This window comes from Carlito syrichta, unplaced genomic scaffold (genome assembly GCF_000164805.1).
Source record: "Carlito syrichta isolate Samal-C Ts95f unplaced genomic scaffold, Tarsius_syrichta-2.0.1 Scaffold111498, whole genome shotgun sequence".
Taxonomy (NCBI): Eukaryota; Metazoa; Chordata; class Mammalia; order Primates; family Tarsiidae; genus Carlito; species Carlito syrichta.
Window position 1 is genome coordinate 128,045 of NW_007055594.1, and position 18,194 is coordinate 146,238.

At 51.0% G+C, this 18,194-nt stretch overlaps 1 protein-coding gene across 8 annotated transcripts in view; it reads right to left on the reverse strand.

Moving 5' to 3' along the window:
- The window catches only part of PLD3 (phospholipase D family member 3), a 24,821-nt gene that overhangs the window by 2,856 nt on the left and 3,771 nt on the right, over positions 1-18,194 (reverse strand). For 2 of the 8 annotated variants that reach the window (XM_008069872.2, XM_008069860.1), the window contains exons 2-9: positions 6,085-6,176; positions 5,911-5,985; positions 5,691-5,833; positions 5,090-5,273; positions 3,673-3,793; positions 3,464-3,591; positions 1,836-2,036; positions 424-563 (exon numbers count right to left, since the gene is read on the reverse strand). In XM_008069872.2, coding sequence (XP_008068063.1) covers positions 424-563; positions 1,836-2,036; positions 3,464-3,591; positions 3,673-3,793; positions 5,090-5,273; positions 5,691-5,833; positions 5,911-5,985; positions 6,085-6,111 — 1,019 coding nt within the window. In that variant the 5' untranslated portion in view covers positions 6,112-6,176. Of the gene's footprint in view, positions 1-423; positions 564-1,835; positions 2,037-3,463; positions 3,592-3,672; positions 3,794-5,089; positions 5,274-5,690; positions 5,834-5,910; positions 5,986-6,084; positions 6,328-6,558; positions 6,578-6,719; positions 7,129-15,400; positions 15,467-18,194 lie in introns of those variants that run through there. The other 6 variants (XM_021718067.1, XM_008069883.2, XM_008069843.2 and 3 more) reach the window with 6 other exon arrangements.

An 18,194-nucleotide genomic window follows, 5' to 3' on the forward strand; every position in this document is an offset into this window, starting at 1 on the left:
TAGAGATGAGGTCTCGCCAAGTTGCCCAGGCAGGTCTCGAACCCGCCGGCTCAGGCAATCCACTCACCTCAGCCTCCCAAGGCGCAGGATTTCAGGCTGAGCCACCGAGCCCGGCTGGACCATGCTTTTCACCTCCCTAAATCCTACATCCTGCTTCAGGCTTCCAATCCCCCCGTCCTTGTCCCTCAGCCCCAATATCCTCATTCTTTTCTGCTCCTCCCAAGCCACCTTCCAAAATCCCATCCCTGTCTGTCCCATAAACCCTTTCTCCTGTCTCAAGCACCTAGATCCCCTCTCCTGTCACCTCCTGGTGACCGCTTCTCCTGTCGCTTCTTTTCCATCTGTCCTCCTTCCTGGGCACCCCCACCGGCTTCCTGAGCCCATCACTCCCTCTCCATCTCCTCTCCACGCCCTCAGGAGTACCTGCGCGGGTGAGAGAACTCCATAGTCGGCAAGTAGTTCATGACCGCGATATAGATGAAACTCCGGGCATTGTCCACCACGTTGAGGAGAGCCTTCAGGTCTGGAGTGCGGCCACTTGGACACAGGGGTGGGGGTGCACTCTGGGGGTGAGGTAACAGTCAAGACATGTGCTCCGCCAGAGGCACTGTCACAGTGGACCCCATGTACAAACAGCTCGCCATGAGCCAGATCCTGTGGGTCTCGCCGAATACTCAGCCTCTATGAAGGCGGGGGATAATTACCCCCTCCATTTCACAGGTGAAGAAACTGAGGCTCAGAGAGGGTAAGTGACTTGCCTACAGTCACAGCTGATCAATGGAGCCAGGATTTGAACCCAGCCTGTCTGGTTCCAGAATTTTGTGCTCTACCCCAGTGGATGTCAATGCAAGGTCTCTGATCCAGCAGCAACAGCATCTCCTGGGAACTTATTAGAAATGCACATTCTTGGGCCTCACTGCATACGGCCTACTGAATCAGAATGCTGGGGTGGGGCCCAGGAATTTGGATTTTAACAAGCTCCCCAAGTGATTCGGAGGCATGCTGAGGTTTGAGGGCTCTGTTCCATTCATTTTCTTCCCTGACTTGCTCACAGCCCACCCTGAACACGCACTCCTGGTGTGCCCAGTGCCACCCTAGGTCCTTTGCCCAGCTCCCTTAATGCTCACAACAGACGAGGAAACTGACACCCTAAAAGGGGAAAGCCTTAATCCCCTGTGGGAGGCACTGCAGCAAAGGGCCTCCGTGAATCGTGTTCCCTGCATCCACGCCTTTGGGTCGAATCCTCCAGGATGATTCTGGGCTCGGCCAGTTGACTTGCTCAGGAGGCCCTAGGGGGATTCAGGCTGCCTGCCCCAACTAGCAAAATTATCAACAGCTTAGAAATATCAGTGTCTTGTCCAGAGTGCTCAGTCTCTGCCATGGGCAAGAGCCAGCCCTGTCCAAGAGGACTTTCTACGGTGATGGAAATGTCCAATATGGCGGTCACTTGCTATGTGTGTGACAGAGCTTGAAATGTGGCTATATGGAAATGTTTCCCGTGAGAACTGAACTGTTAGTCATATTTAATTTAAACTGAAAGAGCCGCCTGGCTATGATGGACTACACAGGGCCACACTAAAGGCTTGGTGTGTATGAACACAGTGGTGCCTTAGCCAGCAACCTTGTTGGAACTACTATGATGCCTACATTCCAGATGAAACCAAGGCCTAGGGAGGTTGCGACATAGACTAGGCCCCTGACCAAGCAGAGTGAGCAGGAGTGAGGGCTAGTGCTCAGCGAACTCCCTCCCCACAATCACCAGGCTAGGCCAGAGGGAGGCAGTAAGCGACAGCATAGGGCCAAGGCATGGCCGGCCTCACTGGCCCTAGACTCACCGCCAGAAAGGCCAGAGCAGGGGTTCCATTGAGGCAGATCTCCATTGGTGTCTCTTGATTGTAGCGGGTGTCATAGGGCCGGGGCCAGGTGGAGGGGATGGAGCTGCCTGCTTGGCCCAGGAACCAGTAGGCCTCAAAGATCTTGGTCAGGTCGCGAGCCAGGCAGCTGCAGTTGTACATGACCACGCCCAGCTCCTTAACCTGTGGGAGGGCAGTGCTGAGCCCAGGGATAACGACCTGGGGCCTGCAGGTGACAGGGACACTCCCAACCTGGTCTGTCCCTCAGTCTACTCTCCTCTCTGTCCCCCTCCTGCCCTCACCCCCTGCTAAAGTCCTGGAAGGAGTATGAACTTAAGTTTTGGTGGAAATCATTCAGTTGTTCCAAAATTCCAGGTTTCCCGAAACTTTGCAGATGTGATTGCTTCTCTCCACCAAGCTAGTTCCTACTCATTTGTAGGTCTTGGCTGATATGTTTCTTTTTCTTTTTGAGTCAGAGTTCACTCTGTCACCCAGGCTGGAGCGCAGTGGCATGCTCAAGACTACCACAGCCTTGACCTGATGGGTTCAGGTGATCCTTCAGCCTCAGCCTTCCAAGTAGCTGGAACTACAGGCATGAACCACCACACCCAGCTAATTTTTTGATGTATTATAGAGACGAGGTCTCATCATGTTGCCCAGGCTGGTCTCAAACCCATCAGCTCAGGCAACCTTCTCGCCTCCACCTCCCAAAGTGTTGGGATTATAGGCATGAGCCATCACACCCAGAAGCTGACGTTTCCTCTTCCAGGAAACCTCCCCTGACTGCCCAAACTGTGCCAGGCATTCCTTTGGGCTCTCATAGTCTCTTGGGCTTCTCTCTTCATTCTCTCTGATGACAAACTGGTCTTCCCATTGTGCTGAGAAGACAGGCACCAGGCATATCTCACTTACAACTGTATTGTCTACAACTAACTGCATAATTAGTAAAATTAGGGGTTTGGGGAAATATTGGTTGAGGAAATGAGTTGATGTCCTGTCCCCTCTTACCTTCACATCATTCCCTAAGCTGTTCCCTCCTCCCTACCTTCTGCTAATTCCTATATATCCTTCAAGGATCAGATAGTTATTTCCCCCTCTGGGAAGCCTTCCCTGATACCCCAGGTTAGATAAGATGCTGCTTCTGAGCTTCCACAGTCCTGTTTCCTCCATCCTGGCCCTGAGTCCTGAGCCCTCTGCATGTGCCTCCCTGACCCTTAGCCCTGACTCCTGTTGGCTGTCACTGAATAGTAACAGGCCAGTCTCTGCATTGGCCTGGGAGTTCGCTGAAGTCCATCTGTTACTACCATGTTCTAACATCCCAGAAAAAGGCTGAGCTTACAGAGAATGTATAATGAAGGCCTTGAATGCCTCGTTGAGGGGCTGGCAGCTGCCATCAGAGATCAGAGGGAGCCCAGGGCTTCCATGAATGGGAGAAGGCAGTGGAGGGCTGGATTGGGGATATTAGGGAGGCCTGGCAGGAGGCAGGAAGGAAGACATTGCAGAGACTGGGTAGAGAGGATTCTGGATCGAAGTGGGGTGCAGTTGGAGGCTGGGCACCTTGTACGGCAGGGCGTGGCCTAGAAGGGAAGGTAGGCAGAGTGCAAGCAGACCTGGGTCAGTGAGCGCCAGTCCATGTTGGCACTGCCCAGGTAGAAGTGGGTCTGGTCCACCACCCAGAACTTGGTGTGCAGGACGCCATGAGTCAGCTTCTGCATGTCCACCATGCGGACCTGGGCACCTGTGACCAACAGGGGCAGTGGTCAGAGGCCAGCTTTGGCAGCTACAGGCCTGGCCTGTCCCTGGCTGGTCCTCAGCTCACCGCTCTGCAGCAGGGTCTGCAGGTCCGCCTGTGGCTGGGGTCCATTGGGCTTGCTCACGGCGATGCGGACTTTCACACCCTTTGGTGCCAAGGTCTGTAGCTTCCGGAGGACTTCCTCACCCTGTGGGGAAGGGAGAGCTTCTGAGGGGCTGGGCCACCAGCTCTCTGACCCATGAGGCATACCAGTGGGGCTATTTTGAGATGTGATTAGGAATAAACAGGCTTTATATTAGCCTTTATAGATTCAAGGCTTTACAGATTAAAACACTGAAATCCTTCTTTATCTGTTTTAAACATCTCTATCACTTTTAATAGACAGCTGCTCTGAGACCCTGCCAAGGCCTCTCTGCCCCTCCTGGGACCATCTCAAAATCCAGTATTGAATGCATCATTTCAGGGGCCTCTCAGGATGTCAGGGGTGAGGCTTAGGCTAGGGGTGTTAGAAGACATGGGGTGAGGCATGATGATGCCAATAAATAGCAACTGTCAACATTGCCATGGTACCTACTGTGCACCAGGCTCTGTCCAAGGCCCCTTCTTTTTTTCTTTTTTGAGTCGGGGTCTCACTCTTGTTGCCCCAGGCTGGAGTACAGTGGCATGATCATGGCTCACCGCGCCTCTAACTCCTGGGTTCAAGTGATCCCCCTGAGTCAGTCTCCCAGGTAGCTGAGACTATAGGCGAGTGCCACCATATCCAGCAAATTTTTTTAATTTTTTGTAGAGAGGAGGTCTCCTTATGTTGCCCAGGCTAATCTTGAATTCCTGGGCTCAAGCAATCCTCCTGCCTCTGCCTCCCAAAGTGCTGGGACTACAGGAATGAGCTACCATGCCCAGTCAAATTCATCATGTTTTTCAGTGGAAGGTATTATCCAACTAAGCTGTTCCTTTTCAAATCGTGAAGCTTTTATGTTTTTTAAGTTTGTCTGTAGGACCCTGTGCTAGGTACTGTGCTAAAATTTACATGGATTCGTCCATTTCAACCTCACAAGAGCCCTGAGAATTGGGTGCTTTACATGGGTCTCATTTTACAGATAAAGAAACCAAAGCCCAAGAGGAGAGATGACCTGCCTAGGATCACACAGCTGGGAAGTGGTGGTCTGGGCTGGGCCTGAGCTGTTACTTGCTCAGTTCTTCCATTTCTTTGTGTCACAGGGTGAGGGCAGCTTGTGGGTGAATAACATCTGTCAGCCTAATCCCTCATAACCAAACCCACACCCTGACATTCAGAAGCCTCCGGATGACTGTGATAAACACCCCCAGCCCAGAGGGCCATGTGCAGCTGCTTCCAAACATCTGTGTCCAATCCACTGTGTGAGAACGCCTGCTTGTCTCCTGGGCTGCAGGGGAAACCCCCACATCTCCCCACTGCCCCCCAGCCCCTGTCCCACTGCTTTCCAGGGCCAAGGCCACCAGGTACCTGCTGGGCAGAGGGCTCCTGTGTGTGGGTGTCATTGTTGGTGAGAGTCCAGTAAAAGGAAGCGATGTCCAGGCTGCTGCGGGCACCGGCAAGCAGGCCGAGCCAGGCCTGGCTGGTGGAGGGGTTGGCCGTGGAGGCATTGGGGAAGTCCAGGCCCTCAGGAATGCTCTCCACCAGCACCGCTCTGAGGGGAAGAGGGGGGGTGACAGATGGAATCAGCCATGGGGTGCCAGAGACCACCAGCTGGGAGGTGAGTGCTCACCTGTGTGCCCGCAGGTGTGGATGGAAGACTGTGGGTATTTGTGTGTGTGTGCATTGTCTGAAAGAAGGTTGTGAATATGGGTGTCTGTGTCTGTCTACAGATATGGATGGAAGATGCCATGTGTGTTTGTCTGTTCGTAGACCTGGATAGACGATGACGCTGTGGCTGCCATGGAAACAGCGAGTGGAGAGAGGGGGTGGGCATGCACTTGAGAGTCTGCAACCTCCTCATTGTCACAAGCACTGGGTGCGGCTGAGAGCAGGCCCTGCTCAGTGTGTGTCTAAGTGTCCTCAGCATGGCGGGGCCCCACCCCCTGCCACCTGCAGCTCCCTCACTTACTCGCAGGGGTCATAGCAGGGGGCTGGGCGCTGGTTGGGCCCAAAGAGATGCAGGTCGCCGTATTCCCATAGAAACAGCTGCGTCATCAGGGCACCAAAGCCCACAACTGCCAGGATGAGGACCAGCAGGACCCAGCGGGCTTTCTGTGGGGAGGAGGCGGTCAGCCAGTCTGAGGGAAGCAGCCCAGCCTGTCCCAGAGGCAGATCAAGGGTGCTCCTACCTTCTCTGCAGCCTTCCATGCCTCAATCTCATTCATGGGCAGCTCACTGGCAGGCTCCTCCACAGGCACCTTCAGCTGGGAGATGGGGATGGTAAGGGGCAACAGGGTGGCTCGGCAGGGTCCCCACCCTCCACTGTACCTAGTCCCTCCCCATTCGGTCCCCATCCCACCTACCTCCTGGTATATCAGTTTAGGCTTCATCTTGCCTGGCAGCTGGGGGAAATGCAGAGCCCAGGTGGGAAGGTGGGCGTGTCAGGGTCTCCAAACTGGCAGAACAAAAGCGGGCACTGTGTGGGGTGTTCTACGCTTTTTTTTCTTTTTTGAGAAGAGGAACATCCCAGACGGTACATTAGTCTCTGCACTATGGGATCCATTGGGTCTCCTTCCCCATGATCACGGGGGCCACTGACACCATGCCTGCGTCCCAAAAGGAGGAAGCTGGTCGCTGGTCAGCAGGGGTTTCGAAACCCCTCGAGCTGCAACGCCTCTGCTTTCTTGCCACCACTCCGCAGTGCCCACCCTGCCCCCCGTCAGCACCCGCACTGCTCCCCTTCAGCTCCCTCCCTCATCCCTCCGCTGAGCTCTAATCTAGACATTCCCAAAAGGACAGTCCTGGATGGGGGTCGGCGGAGCCGCGAATCTTTGTACCTGGCTCTTCTCGGTCCTGGGACTACTCGGGGTATTTTCCAGGTGGCTCCTCCGCCCTCACCCTCAGGTACCCACCACACCATACGGCTCAGCCCGGCACCATCCAGACCTCCCCACCACACCTCATCCCGTATCCCCAGCCATCCTCCCCCCCTAGTTACCCCTGAGGGGCTTCGGTCTTACTCGGCAGGCGGTTGCTGCTACCTCCGCGGGGCCCCAGCTTCTGCCCCAACAGGCTGAACAGGGGCGGGAGGAAAGCGGGGGCGGGGCCTGAGGGAGCTCCGCCCACTGCAGCGGGGCGTCTGCGCAGTGCGCGCCTCCGCCTGGGCTCACCGCAGCGAGGAGGGGGGCTCGGCCCCCCAGACGCGGTCCCGCCAACCTAGCTAGGGTCGGGGGCGTACGTGGCCTGGGGATGGGCTTGATCCCACTCCACCCTAGGATCTCTGTGTGGAGCAGGGAGGCCACAGGTAAAGAGGAAAAGGAAGCGCACGTCTTTCTTTGTCTACAAACCTTGTGGATTTTTGTACCATGGACATGCATTACCTAGTCAAAAATAAATACATAAATAAAATTAATAACATGTTTATGAAATAAAACGGAGAGAACAAGGTTGCATAATATGATTAAGAGATGTGGCGATAAAACCGGCAGAAGATACAGCTCACGGGGTGGGATGGGAAGAAAAGGGCAGGGGAAGGGAGATGGTGGATTTTTTGGTGGAGACTACTTGGATTTCAGTATTTGATTATTTTTAAGTCAACTGATATTTTGATAGGGATTAAAAACAATTCTTTTTAGTCCAGGCTTCTGGATTCCACCCATCTCATATCTCCCAAGTGGAATTTAAGGCCACAGTTGAAATAAATTGAAGAACCCCCTTCCTCTCCCTCCCTTTCATCTCACCTCTTCTCTCACCCCTCCTTTCTTCGTTGAGAGAGGCTGGCACCTCTCTCAAACAGGGACAGAACGCACTCTCCCCTCAACCCCCCACCCCAAACACACATGGCAGGAAGTCAACGGATAACTGCAGAAAAGTCATGTTATTGAGAGAAGCAACAAGTCAAAAGTGATTGCCTTCAAAGGAGTGGGATTTGTGGGTAATTCAAGGTGACTTTTTTGTTTTTGGAGTCGAAGTCTCACTCTGTTGCTCAGGCTGGAGTGCAGTGGCATGCTCATGGCTACTGCAGCCTCGACCTGCTGGGCTCAGGTGATCCTTCAGCTTCAGCCTTCCAAGTAGCTGGAACTACAGGTGAGCACCACCATGCCCGGCTAAATTTTTTTTGATTTATTGTAGAGATGAGGTCTCACTAGATTTCAGGCTGGTCTTGAACCTCTGGTCTCAGGCAATCCTCTTGCCTCCGCCTCCCAAAGTGCTGGGATTATACACGTGAGCCACTTCGCCTGGCCCCAAGATTGCTTTTTATTGTAAGTCTATTTTGGGGTTGTTTTTTTTTTTTTGAGTCGGAGTCTCACTTTGTCGCCAAGGCTGGAGTGCAGTGGCACACTGCTCACGGCCACTGCAGCCTTGACCTCCTGGGCTCAGGCGATCCTTCCGCCTCAGCCTTTCAAGTAGCTGGAACTACAGGCATGTACTACCACACCCGGCTTATTTTTTTATTTACTGTAGAGGTGAGTTCTCACCAAGTTGCCCAGGCTGGTCTTAAACCCTTGAGCTCAGGCAATCTTCTTGCCTCCCAAAGTGCTGGGATTACAGGCTTGAGCCATCGCGCCTGGCCTTTTTTTTTTTTTTAATTGTGAAATATAAGCTATTTATAAAGATGTATAGAAAACATCTCTGTGTAGGTCAAGAAGTAACACAGGTGTAACCAGTTTTATCACCTTTTAAAAAATCAGGAGCATGTGTTACTGTGATTTAAAAATAATAATAAGAAGAAAATGAAAAGAAAATTCTCAAAAGGAGCTAGCTCTCCCCTTCCTCCAAGATCCAGCCCAGATCTGAAGGGATGACTTGGAAACTCCTCCCCATCAACATCACAGCTCAGATCAATAAGGGCAGAACATGCTAGATCCCCTCCTCTCCTGACAGGAAGACAAATGGGGATGGGTAAAAAGGATCCAGCAAGAAATAGCAACATGGCCAGGCATGGTGGCTCATGCCTGTAATTCCAGCACTTTAGTAGGTGGAGGTGAGAGGATTGCCTAAGCCCAGGGATTCGAGACTAGCCTGGGCAACTTAGTGAGACCTTGTCTCTATGATAAATCCAAAAATTAACTGGGTGTGATGGTGTGCACCTGAGTTCCAGGTACTTGGGAGGCTGAGGTGGAAGGATTGCCTGAGCCCAACAGGTGGAGGTTGAAGTGGCCATGAATGTGCCAAAGCACTCCAGCCTGGATGGCAGAGTGAGACTCCCACTCAAAAACAACAACAACAACAACAAAAGAAGCAACAAGAGACCAAGGTTATTTGAAATTCCAGAGGTCACCATGAGAAGCAGAAGTTAATGCCAGCTTTTGAGGTGGTTGACCACAGCAAAGGACGGTGGGGGAGGGTAGGAATTGCTTGCCTTCAGTTTTCTTTGAAGGCCTTGGTGAAAAATGTTTTATTTAAGAACATGGAGTTGGAACAGTAGGCAACATAGAATTAGGGAAGCCAGGATGAATAAAAACAAAACGAAGGGAGAAGTGGGGTGTGGAGATCTGAGGTGGCAGGGCTGAGAGTGTCAGGTCAGAAATGGGTTGGCCGCTAATAAACCAAAAATAGGTGGAAGGGCTGGGCATGGTGGCTAATGCCTTAATGCCTGCACTTTGGAAAGCCGAGGCAGGAGGATTGCTTGAGGCCAGAATAAGACCTACCTGGGCAACATAGCCAGACCTGCTCTCTACAAAAAAAAGTAAATAGAAAGATGAGCCAGGCTCGGTGGCTCAGCCTGTAATCCCACGCCTTTGGGAGGCTGGAGTGAATTGCCTGAGCCCGCGGGTTCGAGACCCGCCTGGGCAGCGAGACCTCATCTCTACAATAAATAAAAAAATCAACCGGCCGTGGTAGGGCATGCCTGTAATTCCGGCTACTTGGAAGGCTGAGGTGGAAGGATCACCGGAACCCAGCAGACGAGGCTGCGGTGGCCGGGAGCGGCCACTGCACTCCTGTCTGGGTGACCGAGTGAGACTCCAACTCAAAAAAAAAAAGATGGATGACTTCAGATTGTTAGTGATTTTTTGGCTTTCAAAATGTTCAGTGATCACAGGTCTGTAATGATGGGTTTAATTTTAACTTACGACATATTTTATCAAAGCAATATGCCTAAGGCAGTTAAGAAAACCAGTACTGGAGAGGTGGTTTAGATTGGGTTAGGTTGGCAAGACAGTTAACATGGTGCGTGCTGGAGCCAGATACCTGAGTTTGAATTTGAGCTTCAGTACTTATGTGACTGACCTCGGAGAAGTGACAATGCCTCGGGGCCTCAGTTTCCCCATCTGCAAAATGGGTGTGATAACAATAGTATCAATTACTCAGGAGGCTGGTTGTTTTTGTTTTTAATTTTTTTTTTTTAAGTTAGGGTCTCACTCTGTTGCCCAGGGCTGGAATGCCTTGGCAAGATCATGATGATTACAGTTCATAGCAGCTTTGACCTCCTGGCCTCAGGCAATCCTTTCACCTCAGCATCCCGAGAGGCTGGGACTACAGACATGTGCCACCATGCCCCGCTGCTTTTTAAATTTTTTTGTAGAGACAAGGTCTCACTATGTTGCCCAGACTGGTCTGGAACTCCTGGGTTCAAGCACTCCTCCTGCCTCAGCCTCCTGAAGTGTTGGGATTACAGGGGTGAGCCACTGCACCTGGCCAAGGCTGTTTATTAACGGTACACATATTTATTGAGTACCTATTGTGCATCAGATATTGCTTTAGGCACTGGGGATATAGCTGTGAACAAACAGACATGAGAGAAAAAATATAATAAATAATAAGTAAATTAGGCCAGGTACAGTGGCTCATGCCTATAATCCTAGGTGAGAGGATTGCCTGAGCCCACGGGTTCAAGACCAACTTGGGCAACTAGCGAGACCTCATCTCTACAATAAATGAAAAAATTAGCCAGGTGTGATGGTGCACGCCTGTGGTTCCAGCTACTTGTAAGGCTGAGGCAGAAGAATCACCTGAGCCCAGCAGGCTGAGGCTGCGATGGCCATGAGTATGCCACCGCACTCCAGCCTGGGTGACAGAGTGAGACTCAGAGTGAAAAAAAAATTAGTAAATTATATGTTAGAAGGTAGCAAGTGCTATAGACAATCAGGGAAGAGAGGTGGAGGTGGGAATGGTTTGAATTTTAAATAAGGTCAGGAAGGGGATACCTGAGGAAACACCTCAAGGAGGGGCCATGAACCTCTGGAGGGGGTGAGTGGGGACAGCCAGTACAAAAGTTCTGAGGTCAGAGTATGCCTGGTATGAATGGGGAGGCCAGTGTATCTGCAGTGGAATGAGCTAGGAAGAGATATCACAGAGGCTGACAGGTGAGATCTCACAGGGCTGTATGGACTGTGGTGAGTAGGGCGTGGTCATGTGCAGGTTCCCAGCAAAGGAGGGGGCGGTGTGATCTGCCTTGGGTTCTGTAGTGGGTTGAATGGTGGCCTCAAAAAAGATATGTCCTACGTAAGCATAACCCCCAAACTTGTGTATGTGACCTTATTTGGAAAAAGGATCTTTGCAGAGGGAATTAACTTTAGGATCTTGAGATGAGATCATTCTGGATTATCTGGGTGGGCTCTAAATCCAAAGATAAGTGTCCTTATAAGACAGAAGATACATGAAGGCCATATGACCAGGTAGGCAGAGATTGGAGTGATGGGACCACAAACCCAGGAGCGCCCGGAGCGACCTGAATCCAGTAGGGGTTAGGGATAGAATTTTCCCTAAAACCTCTGCTGGGAGCACAGCCCCGCCCAAACCTTGAGTTTGGATTTCTGGTCTCCAAAACTGGGCAAGAATAAATATTTTGTGCGTTCTCTTTTGAAGTCAGAGTCTCACTCCGTTGCCCAGGCTGGAGTGCAGTGACATGCTCACAGCCACCAGAGCCTAGACCTGCTAGGCTCAGATGATCCTTCCGCCTCACCCTTCCAAATAGTTGGAACTACAGACATACAGCACCATGCCCGGCTAATTTTTTGATTTTTATTATAGAGGTGAGGTCTCACCATGTTGCCCAGGCTGGTCTCGAACCATGGGCTCAGGCAGTCCTCTTGACTCCACCTTGCAGTGTGCTGGGATTACAAGTGTGAGCCACTATGCCTGGCCGAGAATAAATGTTTTAAGCCACCAAGTTGTAGTAGTATGTTACAGTAGCCCTAAGAAACAAATACAGGTGCTCACAGAACCCCTCTGGCTGTGTGTGGGACACAAACTGGGGGGCGGGGGGAGGTGCTGAGAGTATCCAGGTTGGAACTGGAGGGAATGTGACTGAGGTGGGGCAGCCAAGAGTGAAAATGGGTGGGTTCTGGATAAACATTGAAGGTGGAACAGGCGGGATTTCCATACTGGAACTGGGTCCAAGAGCAAAAAGGAGTCAAAGGTATCTCCTGGGGTCCTGGCTTGAGCGTCTGCAAAGATGGCAGTGCCAACAGCCGATCTGGGCAACTCCAGGAGTTTGGTTTGGGACACAGAAGATCTGAGATGTGTAAAATCCAAGTGACTCCTCCCAACTTAAATAACTAACATATATAAAATGCATAGGACCGCTTCTGACAGGCATGAGGCTCTCAGGAAATGTGATTGTCAAGGCTCCTAACAGATCACCCTGCCACAACCCAAAGGCATCCCCATCTACCCCCAGACACAAATTGGTTACTTTTCATTGTGGGTCTTTACTTACTATTTCATTTTTTAAAATGCACAGGACTTGCATGGAAATTAAATTATAGCTGGGTGCAGTGACTCACTCCTGTAATCCCAGCACTTTGGGAGGGTGAGGTGGGAGGATTGCTTGAGCCCAGGAGTTCAAGACCAGCCTAGGCAACACAGCGCAACCTCATCTCTACAAAAAATTTTTTTAAAAATTAGCTGGGTGTGGTGCTGGGCAATTGTCGTCCCAGTTACTCGGGAGGCTGAGGCAGAAGGATCACTTAAGTCCAGGAGATAGAGGCTATGGTGAGCCCTCATTGTGCCATTGCACTTTAGCCTGGGTGACAGAGTGAGACTCCAGCTAAAATAAAAAAAGTATACATATATATGTATACTTTTATATATATAAATTATAACATAGCACGGGCTCCTGGCTGGGGTTTCCCTTCCCCAGATCCCAGTCTTAGATAAGAAAATCTGGTCCCCTCTACTTCCACCCTCAGACTCCTGAGGGAACAGGGCAGGGTGAAACTGAAGGAGGGTTCATGTAGCTGGGGGCTGGTATTCACATAGCTGGGTGCTGGTATTCTTCCTCGCCCCATCTCAGCTCCTATGTTCCAAGGATGCCAGAACCTCCATCGGGCTCCAGCGCAACTAACCCAGGCTAGTACTTAGGCTCTGCTTCCTTGTGGGGCAAATCTCTGCCAGGAAGTGTGCCTCCTCCCAGCCCACAGAATATCCCCCATTTCCCTTGGCTCACAGCCCTGTCTGCCTTGATGCATGACACCACAGCCCACAGAAAAGGAGGAAGTAAAACCCACTGGGCTTTTGAGAAGTGTGTTAGGTTACAGCTCCCTGAACACCCCACCCTGGGTAAGGGTGCCAGTGGGAGATTCAATCCCTTCTCCACCAGAGAAGGGATTAAATCGGAGAGTTCAGAGTTCAAATCCCATCCCTGCCACTTTCTTGCTGAGGGACCTTGGGCATGGACCGTTAATTCTTTGAGCCCTGCTAGCCTCATCTATCAAATGGGTATCACTGGGCATGGAGGCTCACACCTGTAATCTCAGCACTTTGGGAGGCTGAGGTGGAAGGATCACTTCAGCCCAGGAGTTTGAGACGAGCCTGGACAACCGAGACCCCGTCTCTATAAAAAATAAAATTAAAATAAATAAATAAATAGATAAAATAAAGGCTGGGAGTGGTAGTGTGTGCCTATAGTCCCAGGTATATGGGAGGCTGAGGTGAAAGAATCACCTGAGCCCAGGAGGTCAAGGCTGTGGTGAGCCATGATCAAGCCACTGCATTCCAGTCTGGGCAAGAGAGTGAGACCTCGACTGAAACCCACGCCCCTGAGCTGGGCTCAGTGGCTCAGCCTGTAATCCCGCGCCTTTGGGAGGCTGAGGTGAGTGGATTGCCTGAGCCCACGGGTTCGAGACCCACCTGGGCAGGCGAGACCTCATCTCTACAATAAAATCAAAAAATTAGCCGGGCGTGGTAGCGCGTGCCTGTAGTTCCAGTTACTTGTAGTTCCAGCTACTTGGAAGGCTGAGGCGGAAGGATTGCCGGAGCCCAGCAGGTCGAGGCTGCGGTGGTCGGGAGTGGCCACTGCACTCCAGTCTGGGTAACAGAGTGAGACTCCAACTCAAAAAAAACCAAAAAAACAAAAAACCATGCCCCCCCCCAAAACAACAACAACAACAACAAACAGGTACCATCTTACACCCATCTGGAGGGTGGTGGCTGGGAATCTCTGAATGGTTAAGAGGGTGGGTCTGAGTTCCAAAGCCTTGGGTTCAGATCTCAGCTCTGTGAAACTGGACAAAGAGGTTTCCTTCTCTAAGTCACACTTTCATCCTCTGAACAAAGGAGACATGAGTAATATTGACGTCACATTTGCTCGGAAGAGTCAATGAGACCATCCATGGCAGGCAGGAAGCACAGTAAACCCCTGAAACATGTTGGCTGGTGAGATCTGTGTGTTCCTAGGACCCTGTTCACACTTTCATCACAGATATTAAACTTACATGTGTCCCTTGAAAAGCTATCTATGACAAGCATGGTGGCTCATGCCTGTAATCCCAGCACTTTTGGGAGGCAGAAGCGAGAGGACTGCCTCAGTCCAGGGGTTTGAGAACAGCCTGGGCAACTTGACCACACATCTTCCATAAATCAAAAAATTATCTGGGCATGGTTCCAGCTACTTAGCAGGCTGAGGCAGAAGGATCACCTGAACCCAGCTGGTCGAGGCTACAGTGGCCACGAGTGTGCCATTGCACTCCAGACTGGGTGACAGTGAGACTCTGACTCAAAGAAAGAAAGAAAGAAAGAAAAGCTATCTGTGTCTGCTTTATTCTTCTATCTCCAGTACCCAGCACATTGTAATTGCTCAATAAACATTAGCTGAGGTAGGGTGCAGTGGCTCAGCCTGTAACCCCAGCAATTTGGGAGGCCGGCCGAGGTGAGAGGATTGCCTGAGCCCGGGGATTCAAGAGCAGCCTGGGAAACTTGGTAAAACCTCATCTCTACAATAAATCACAAAAACTAGCCAGGCATGGTGGCGTGTGTCTGTAGTCCCAGCTACTTGGAAGGCTGAGGCGGAAGGATCGCCTAAGCCCAGCGGGTTGAGGCTGTGGGTGGCCATGAGTGTGTCACTGCCCTCCAGCCTAGGTGACAAAAGTGACTCCAACTCAAAAAAAAAAAAAAAAAAAAATAGCTGAAAGCAGAGGAAACAGCAATAGAATGGAAAACTTAAAGAGGAGACAGTCTTAGATGTCTCTCTAGGTCTAGTGACACCCGTTTTACACACAAGATAACCACCACGTGTTCTAAGCCCAGAACAGACAGGGTGGTACGAGTAGGGGCAGCTCAGCCTGAGAGCAAAGCTGAGAGAATGGGAAGAATGGCAAGGCTGAGTCAAGCCATCGGAGAATGCGAAGGAGGGTGTGTAGAAGCCTGCAGGAGACACTGGGTGGGCTACCCCACGGGAGACATGACAAATCCAAGGATCTTCCCAGTGGTTTCAAACAGAAATGTTCCCCTGCTTACAGGTGCTGGTTGTCACTAGAAGGTGCAGACCCCTTTGGACGGAACCATCAATGGTCTCTGGCAAGTCTACAGAAAACAGAACAGAACACTGGTTTTGCAAACTGGTTGTCTGTTTGTTCTTAGCAGTAGATCCTTTATTTCAAAGGACCCTTTAAAATAGGTGCCCCTCCTAGGCAGAGATGACGTTCAGTCTGAAAAACAACGAAATAGGTCTGATAAAACATCCTGAATGGTGAACGCTTCCTGGAACTGAAGTCTAAGCTGTCCCACTCCTGCTCAAAACCCTTCTGTGGCTCCCTGTTGCCCTCAGGACAAAGTACAAACGTCTTACCATGTCCTATAGGACCCCTGTGGACCTTCCCCACCATGACAGCTTCAATTCCCTGTCCTCAACCCAAAGTTCTATTTCTAGTTTCTACCTCTGCCCTGAACTCTAGCTCTGGAGGTCCCATGGTCTCCTAGACACCTTCTCTGAGGTGTCCCTGGACCCCCACACCATGGCCCCAACTGTCCTTACCATCTTCCCTCCTCACCACAGCTCCCAGAGCCCTGATTGATCCTCCCTGAATGACCTCTTTGGCTTACTCTCTCACCATTCTTTGTATCTCAGCCATATTTATTATATTTCAGTTCCTTGAACTAAAACCACACTTTTATCACCAAACCTCCCACAGCTGCTTCTCCCGCTAAGCACCCCTTTCCTTCCTCTTCATTTGCCCACTCCTATCAGCTCATGCACCACCTCCTCCAGGAAGCTCTTTGGGCTTCCATAGTCCCCTGGGGCTCCCTATCTCAGCCCTGACCCCACAGTCTGTGCCTCTTCTGTCCCCTCTGTGCTGTCAGTGCCTGGTGATGCGTCTGTCTCTCCCACTGGACTGTGAGCCCTATGAGGGCAGGGCTGTCTCAGTCACTGCTGTGTCCCCATTACCACCAAGTCCAGGAACAGTATATACCACATGCTCAGTGGCTAGTTCATTCCTCTATTCATCCAGCTAATATTTATTTAGTAATTACCCACTGACAAGCCTTGTTCTAGAAACTAGGGATACAGCACAGGACAAAAAAATAATAAATCCTCCTAAAGATGACACTCTACCAGGGAGTGAGAATAAATGAGTGAAATACATATTATGTGCCTTGGAGAAAAATAAAGGCCGGGCTCGGTGGCTCAGCCTGTAATCCCAGCGCTTTGGGAGGCCGGGGTGAGTGGATTGCCTGAGGCCGCGGGTTTGAGACCCGCCTGGGCAACTTGGCGAGCCCTCATCTCTACAATAAATAAAAAAATTAGCTGGGCGTGATAGTGCACGGCTGTAGTTCCAGCTACTTGGAAGGCTGAGGCGGAAGGATTGCCGGAGCCCAGCAGGTCGAGGCTGCGGTGGCCGGGAGCGGCCACTGCACTCCAGTCTGGGCAACTGAGTGAGTCTCCAACTCAAAAAAAAAAAAAAGGGAAAAGAAAAATAAAGCAGGGGAGGGGGACAGTGGCATCACAATTCAAAATGGCTGGGCTGGGGTGGTAGCTCATGCCTGTCATCCCAACACTTTGGAAGGTTGAGGTGGGAGGGTTGCTTGAGGCCAGGAGTTCAAGACCAGCATGGGCAACATAGTGAGACCTTTTCTCTAAAAAAGAAAAAAAAAAAAAATTAGCCAGGTGTGGTGTCCTAGCACTTTGGGAGGCTGTGGCAGGAGGATCACTTGTACCCAGGAGTTACAGCAAGTTATGATCACGACACTGCACCTCAGCATGGTGACAGAGACCTTGTCTCAAAAAAAAAAAAAAAGAGAGAGAGAAAGAAGAAAAAAGAAAATGGCTGCTGCCATCTCAGTTCAAAAATAATAACATGACTAGAGTAGGGCATCATGGTCATCCTTGTTTCTCAGGTGAGGTGACAGGGCTCAGGGAAACTACCTGCTCAAGCTGTAAAGCAGTTGTTTATCTGCCAGAATTTTCTTTTTTTTTTTGAGTTGGAGTCTCACTCCATCCCCCAGGCTGGAGTTCAGTGGCATGCTCACGGTCACCCCAGCGTCGACCTGCTGGTTCCAGTGATCCTTCTGTCTCAGCCTTCCAAGTAGCCGGAATTATAGGCGCACGCTACCGCACCTGGCTAACTTCCGATTTATTGTAGAGACAAGGTCTTGCCAAGTTGCCCGGCTTGGTCTAGAACCCACGGGCTCAGGCAATTTACTGGCCTTGGTCTCTCAAAGTGCTGGGATTACAAGCTGAGCCACCGAGGCCAGCCTGTCTGCCAGAAATTTGAAGCCAGAGTTTATCTGTTCCAGGACAGAACTCCGTTGAACCAATCCATCAACAAACAAAAATAAAGCAGAATTTCCTTTCTTTGTCTCATGTGAGGGACCCAGCCACATGAGAGAGGCCCGAGCATGTGATGGATGTGGCATGAGAGGAAAGCTTTTTGTGTTCACTGAACCAGGTGCTGCTCAAAGCACTTTGTTTTACTTTAACTAACTAATTAATTAAGGGTTTGGTGGGGGGTTCTCTGTCACCCAGGTTGGATATTAATTGATTAATTAATTAATTTAGAGTCAGGGTCTCATTCTGTTGCCCAGGCTGGAGTACAGTGACACAATCACAGCTCACCACAGCCTTGATCTCCCAGGCTGTGGCAATCCTTCTGCCTCAGCCTTCTGAGTAGCTGGAACTACAGGTGTGCACCACCATGCTTGGCTAATTTTTTAAAATACATTTTGTAAGCCGGGCTCCGTGGCTTAGCCTGTAATCCCACGCCTTTGGGAGGCTGAGGTGAGTGGATTGCCTGAGCCCGCAGGTTCGAGACCC